Source organism: Mya arenaria, chromosome 13 (assembly GCF_026914265.1).
Source record: "Mya arenaria isolate MELC-2E11 chromosome 13, ASM2691426v1".
Taxonomy (NCBI): domain Eukaryota; kingdom Metazoa; phylum Mollusca; class Bivalvia; order Myida; family Myidae; genus Mya; species Mya arenaria.
The window spans coordinates 21,893,399-21,900,166 of record NC_069134.1 but is presented as its reverse complement, the minus strand read 5'-3'; the positions used below and the strand labels follow the sequence as shown (position 1 = coordinate 21,900,166).

The window sequence follows — 6,768 nt, the reverse complement described above, 5'->3', positions numbered from 1 at the left end:
AAGGGGGAAAGGGTGCTGCACAAAAGTGACAGGGTGGTGTGGTGCTGTACAAGAGGGACAGGGTGCTGCACAAAAGTGACAGGTGCTGCACAAAAATGACAGGGGTGCTGCACAAGAGGGACAGGGTCCTGCACAAGAGGGAAAAGATGCTGCACAAAAATGACAGGGTGATGTGGTGCTGCACAAAAGGGACAAGATGCTGCACAAAAGAGACTTGGTGCTGCACAAAAGGGACAGGGTGCTGCTCAAGAGAGAAAGGATGCAGCACAAAAATGACAGGGTGAGGCACAAGAAGGACAGTGTGCTGCACAAGAGAGAATGCACAGGAGGGAAAGGGTGCTGCACAATACTAATGACAAGGGTGATGCTCAAGGACAGGTCGCTGCACAAAAGTTACAGGGTGCTGCACAAAAGTGACAAGGTGCTGCACAGGAGGGAAAGGATGGTGCATGCTGCACAAGAGGGAAAGGGTGATGCACAAGAGGAAAAGGGTGATGCACAAGAGGGACAGGGTGCTGCACAAGAGGGACAGGGTGCTGCACAAGAGGGAAAGGGTGATACACAAGAGGGACAGGGTGCTACACAAGAGGAAAAGGGTGCTGCACAAGAGAGACAGGGTGCTGCAGAAGGGGGACAGGGTGCTGCACAAGAGGGAAAGGGCGATGCACAAGAGAGACAGGGTGCTGCACAAGAGGGACAGGGTGCTGCACAATGGGGACATGATGTTGAATAAGAGGGACAGGGTGCTGCGCAAGAGGGACAGGGTGTTGCACATAGGAAAAGGGTGCTGCACAAGAGGGAAAGGGGAAGGGGGACAGGGTGATGTACAAGAGCGACAGGATGTTGCAAAAAGGGGGACAGGGTGTTGCTCAAGAGGGACAGGATGCTGCAGAAGGAGAAAAGGGTGATGTACAAGAGGGACAGGATGTTGCACAAAGGGGACAGTGTGTTGCAAAAGAGGGACAAGGTGCTGCAAAAGTGGGACAGGGTGATACACATGAGGGAAAGGGTGCTGGAAAAGAGGGGCAGTGTACTGCAAAAGAGGGACAGGGTGCTGCAGAAGAGGGACAGGGTGTCGCAAAAGAGGGACAGGATGTTGCACAAGAGGGAAAGGGTGCTGCAGAAGAGGGACAGTCTGTTGCAAAAGAGGGACAGGATGCTGCACAAGAGGGAAAGGGTGCTGCAGAAGAGGGACAGTCTGTTGCAAAAGAGGGACATGGTGCTGCAGAAGAGGGACAGGATGCTGCACAAGAGGGACAGGGTGTTGCAAAAAAGGGACAGGGTGCTGCACAAGATGGACAGAGTGCTCCAAAGGATGGACAGGATGCTACACGAGAGGTAAAGGGTGTTGCCAGAGGAAACAGGAAACAGGAAAGAATCGGAACATCATGAATTTGACAATAGGTTCGCAATTGTGTTTAATGAGGTAATTGTATCTTTCAACTGACAACTGGGTAAAGTTTGTATGAATGTTTTTCTTAATCAAAACAGAAGAAATATTTGACCGGCACATAATTATATGAAGGCGGACGGGTGCCCTTGCTGGTGTCCAGTTTGGAAATAGGTTGCTACCAAACAGGAAGAGGGCGAAACACCTTTTTATAACTTTTTAGTTAAAACATTCTAACATCGGGTTTGATATTCAGCATATATAAAATAATGGGACGTATACTGTCTATAAACTGTCCCAACATCTACAAACAGGACAGGGACGGAATAAGTAGGACAGTTAATCGTTTTCATTCAAGTTTGCGCAACTGGCATTCAAGTTTGTATAGTAAAACATTGGTCTTACCAGACAAAAGTATTGTCCAAAAATAAAATACCGCTGTTACGATAATATGATAGCACTGTATTTGCTGGAAATAATGTAATAGGTTTTTCTAAGCAAACATATCAGCGTGTTTGTTTTGTGTAACATGCCTCCAATTGTTGCGTCATATGGCTTGTTTGTAAAAAGAGTATTATATGATAGTAAAGGGAAACAATAACCTTGGATAAAGTTAAAATAATGTTTTTATAGGCTATTCAGGTTTGCAGTGAAAGCGGCAATGTCTTTCTTGATTGATGTCCCTGTTTGTAAAAGGCAATCAGGATTTTTGAAGAGATAAGCAGACAAATCAACAGCTTGAATTTTGCTAATGAGGTGTCGTAAATTATGTTAATTTATGACTTTTCTTTAGAAAACTACGTCAAAACCTACAGCCGACAATAAACGTATTAAGGTGGCGATAAAGTGGTCACAAATTATAATAAGCCTTTCGATAATGTACCATGATTCGTTAAGAAAGTATTCTGAAATAATTCAACTGCGTAAGTATTCAAAAAGTGCTCTAAATCATTAATGCAATTGATTTGAGACGTCATTTCCGGAAAATAAAATCCAGGAAATGTCGTTAAACAGTTCGATGCAGTTGTTTTTGTTAAAGCTTTGTACAGTGCGCTGAAACATGGAATGAATCGGAGCAGGCATATGATACAAGGAATATTATGATATGACGCTTTTCCTTTTGCTTTTGGTGTATAAACATGCTACGATACGTGTTATACACGAAACTTGATAAAGAGTCCTATCATAACATCTTATATATACTTAATAGTTAATGCTGAGAAGTACCATTTCGTACTTAATTAGAGGCTAAAAATAAGCTGCACTTACCAAGAGCAGATATGATGATATATAACTGATTTGTTTTTCTTAAAGCTGCACTCTCACAGATTTACCATTTTAACATTTTTTTTTTTTTTTTTTGTCTTGGAAAGAGCAAACCTTTGCGTAAATATCTGCAAACCAATGCTATAAGACAAAATATCAGAACGCTGATTTTCATATTTCCATTCGGAACTGAATGTTTCATGGCTTAAACCGTTAGTAACGGTTACTAACGGTTTAAGAAAAATCTAAAACCATCATTTTTTGAACTGAAATATAAATATTTGCGATCTAAATTTTCGCCAGCAACCTTATATAACTGGCTTCCATGGATTTTCGCAAAACTTGGCTTGTTCCAAGGTAACAAATAAAAAGTTGCCAAAACGCTCAATCTGTGAGAGTGCAGCTTTAACCTATACACTTCAAATCAGTTTAAGGTAATCAAATCTTTGGTAGCTTTAAATACTCATAAAGCTGAAGCGCCGAACTCTTTCAAGCTAATTTAATAAATAGTTCATCAATGGTAAAGGCCATTCGAGTTTAAATTAGGTAACATCAATGCCTTTTTATTATTGTTTTAATTAATCCATGTTTTAACGACTTATTTTGTTTATAATAGGACAAGTGACTGGTTAAAGTGGCACTCTTATTCAAAATCGATCAAAACACATGTATAACAAACATGAATCTTGAGTGATATACCTTTAACTTCTTCCTAAATAACACATTTATGGAAAATATTAATAACTGATAACACATTTGTAACCATGCATTAAATAGCTGAAAATGCACAAATATCAAATGGTTGGTGAGTGCTAAAAGATTTACCGCGATCTTTATCGTCTCATAAGGTAGAAATACCATGTTTTCTGCACCTTTCTTCCAAAGTAAACTCGATATCTTTCATAAAAAACGTTTTTCGACATTTATTTATCCTTTTTGATTTATTAAAAACATTTGTATCAATTGTGTTTAATCTTTTTTGGGAGTAAGAGTGCGTCTTTAAAGTTGGACTTTTTTGATATGTTATGTTGGACTTTTCGACTTTTACTGAATTGCTATTGATGTATTTCACCAATGATATCATATATTAATATATGTTTTAATATGTTTAAATATACATTAAGATATTTTCTTTTCTTATTTAGGGAATTTGATGCTAGATTGAAAATCAACTGGTTAATACTGTAATAATGCTTTACAGAACTCAGTCCATAAACGAGTATTTAAAAATGAAACAGTTCTTTCTGATCTCTTAAATAGCGTTTTAGTTATCGTAACTCATATTTTACAAGAGGCTTTACGGTTGTGGTTTCCGACAATCGTAGTAGCAATAGAAAACCCATAAGGTTAATAGAAATTATGGGCTTCACTTATTGGGTAGCTTGTGCGTCCCGTTATAGAGATGAAAGGAAGAGCAAATAGAAACGAAGGTAGCGCCCGGATATACGATACATGGGAGGTGAGGGGAGGAGCAATACACTGATTATAATTACTGTAAATGGGAATATCACGTAGTTGTCAGTTTACCTTGAGCAAAGTATTTGCTGTGAGAGATTAAGGAAGCGGTTTAAAGAAAGACAAAGTGATTTGATATAGAAGTTGAAAAGAGAAACTGTAAAGTTTGTTAAAATATCTTTGAAGTAATGTCATCATCGGATGAAGAGCGAGCCGGCTCGGAATCGGGAAGCACAACTGCGTCTGCGGACACTGTTCTGTTGAGGTCAGCCTCTGACCGCTACCCGAGGACACCAAAATGTGCAAGATGCCGCAACCACGGAGTGGTGTCAGCTCTGAAGGGCCACAAGCGCTACTGCCGCTGGAGGGACTGTATGTGCGCAAAATGTACGTTGATAGCGGAACGTCAACGCGTTATGGCCGCCCAGGTTGCTTTACGACGTCAGCAAGCACAGGAAGAGAATGAGGCGAGAGAGATGGGCGTTCTTTACGGACCCACAGGGCTTTTGCAGATCAACCCTGAATGTTCTAATATATATCCAAATGCAGCGACTTCGGTGGAACCCAATGGGAAAACAAAGTCAGAGGACGAAGCTGACATCGAGTCGCCGCCAAGTAAGCCTTAGTACTATTTATGAAATTTAAAAGTTCATTAAGGGTTATATTCTGCAATATTTAAACAAGAAACACAATATGTTTAGATTGTCCTTCGTTTTTGCTAGGAAATCTTTTTTAAAAATGTTTTGAACCTTATATTTTCTCCTTAATGCAGCCGCTTACATGTCCAAAGGGAACTTAAACTCGATATACAAAATTTGAGTTTAGATTCGATCTCTTCGCTAGCCTATTTACATAATAATGAGAGGAAAACCACATTAAATATAAAGTGAATTAATTTACAATTTAACTCTTCTGTTACATATCACGTACATTGATCGAAGGTCACTTCTATGTTCCTAGGTAAAGCTACGTCGGTAAATGACCTTTGTGAATAAACGAGTTTTTTTATTATAGTCTATATATTATCATTATATTATTTTTGTTATTATTTTCAGTGGCGAAACGACAAAAAACTGATAACAAAGATGACGGCGGTCGACTGTCCGTATCCTCCGATGATTCAAGGTCAGTTTCTCCCTCATACACCGATGAACGTCGCTTCCATGGCAGCACACCTCCACATTCATCAAAGCTACCATATGAAGACATTGCTAGTCTATATGATAGAAATGGCAGAATATCAGAAAATTGGTTACTGAACTTTGCTCAAGCTCCACACGGCACGAAAAAGACCCAGCAGCCGTTAGACATTTTGTGTAGAATATTCCCGCACAAGAAAAGAACCATTTTGGAAATGATTCTTCAAGGTTGTGGCGGTGATACCGTCCAAGCAATAGAGCAAGTAATGGCGACACAGAGGCAGGAAGAAAAGTCAAATGGAGGCCTGATATATCCGGGAGTCTCCCATGCTCCTCTTGGCAATCATCTTCAGAATCCAGTATTTAAATCAGCCTTCTCTCCGATCCCGTCCCTTACTGCAGCTTCAACGCTTAACTCAATGCGATATGCGTGGGGTAACGCCGCAGGCCGCGGTTTAGCTATGGCGATGCCGTACTCGCATTTGTTTCCGGGACTCTCAATGGGGTCTTCGTTTGCCTACAATCCATTGGGAACATCTTCGGACAAGATTTCTCCCTACAGCATGTACCCTTTTTGGACTGGCAAACCGTTTCCGACCAAGGAAGTTGAAAAAACTTCCGGATGCATCAGTGACTAAATATATTGAGTTTCATTGACAGTCATGTGCTTAGTCTTAATGTTAAAAATTGTTCTTTGTTTATTTATGTAACAGTTTTGCATTTTAAATTATGATGGTTGCTTTGTAAATTGTTTTTAACTTTATTTAAATTGTGTCACAAGTCATTATGATTTTCACGAATAAAATATTAAATTCATTTTGTGTATATATTTCTGGTCACTCAACGAGAAGAGTGGTATTTGTAATTATTTATTTGGCTCTTGATAACAACTTATATTCGTATAAGAGTTGACCTCATTTTCTCGAAATTACTTATATTCGTATAAAACTTGACCTCATTTTCTCTAAATTACTTAAGTTCGTATAAGAGTTGACCCCATTTTCTCGAATCTTCGTATGTCCTTTATAGCAAGAGGAAGCTGAGATATTTAGTGTTGGTTTCTCTATGATTTGCGTGATATTGAACTCTTAAGAAGTCTTTAATCATAATTTTTATACAATCACAATAAACCATTTTTCAATTACAAAATTGAAATTTAAGTATGTATTCCGGCTAACTAAAATAACATACTTAAGCCTGTTCCGTTTAAGATAGTTACAGCAACTCGGGCCTGTCGTTTTCTTCATCAACTTATTTAAAATAAATAATGTACTGAGATGCGGTCATCCAACTTATTTAAAAATCAGTACATGGATCGATTTACGTTTGAACGAAATAAAACAATGTCAGAATCTTTTTTTTTTAAAAGAAAATATAATTAATCAGGTAGTCTAAAACAAAAAATACACTTCAGATAAAAATGGGCTTTGTAATAATAACATACAATTGTCTAAATTATACTAAAAAAATAAAAATAGCAAACTGCTTATCTCGGTAAGACGAGATGAACATAAAAAC

The 6,768-nt window shown here is 38.7% G+C and overlaps 2 protein-coding genes across 2 annotated transcripts; both read left to right on the top strand.

The window, feature by feature from the left end:
• Positions 1-840: 840 nt before the first annotated feature.
• On the top strand, positions 841-1,392 carry LOC128215124 (spidroin-1-like). Its single transcript, XM_052921845.1, has one exon. The coding sequence runs from the start codon at positions 841-843 to the stop codon at positions 1,390-1,392; it is 552 nt and encodes a 183-aa protein (XP_052777805.1).
• A 2,791-nt stretch (positions 1,393-4,183) lies between these two features.
• Positions 4,184-6,060, top strand: LOC128214454 (doublesex- and mab-3-related transcription factor A2-like). Its single transcript, XM_052920931.1, has 2 exons — positions 4,184-4,726; positions 5,167-6,060. Exons 1-2 carry the CDS (start codon positions 4,300-4,302, stop codon positions 5,886-5,888), a joined length of 1,149 nt encoding a protein of 382 aa, XP_052776891.1. The 5' UTR covers positions 4,184-4,299; the 3' UTR covers positions 5,889-6,060.
• The last annotated feature ends 708 nt before the right edge of the window (positions 6,061-6,768 follow it).

Bases quoted from the DNA above. Each gene is read 5' to 3' on its own strand.
- LOC128215124 (XM_052921845.1), top strand. From the start codon at position 841: ATGTTGCAAAAAGGGGGACAGGGTGTTGCTCAAGAGGGACAGGATGCT.
- LOC128214454 (XM_052920931.1), top strand. From the start codon at position 4,300: ATGTCATCATCGGATGAAGAGCGAGCCGGCTCGGAATCGGGAAGCACA. The intron at 4,727-5,166 runs GTAAGCCTTAGT...TATTATTTTCAG, and splicing joins TGACATCGAGTCGCCGCCAA to TGGCGAAACGACAAAAAACT.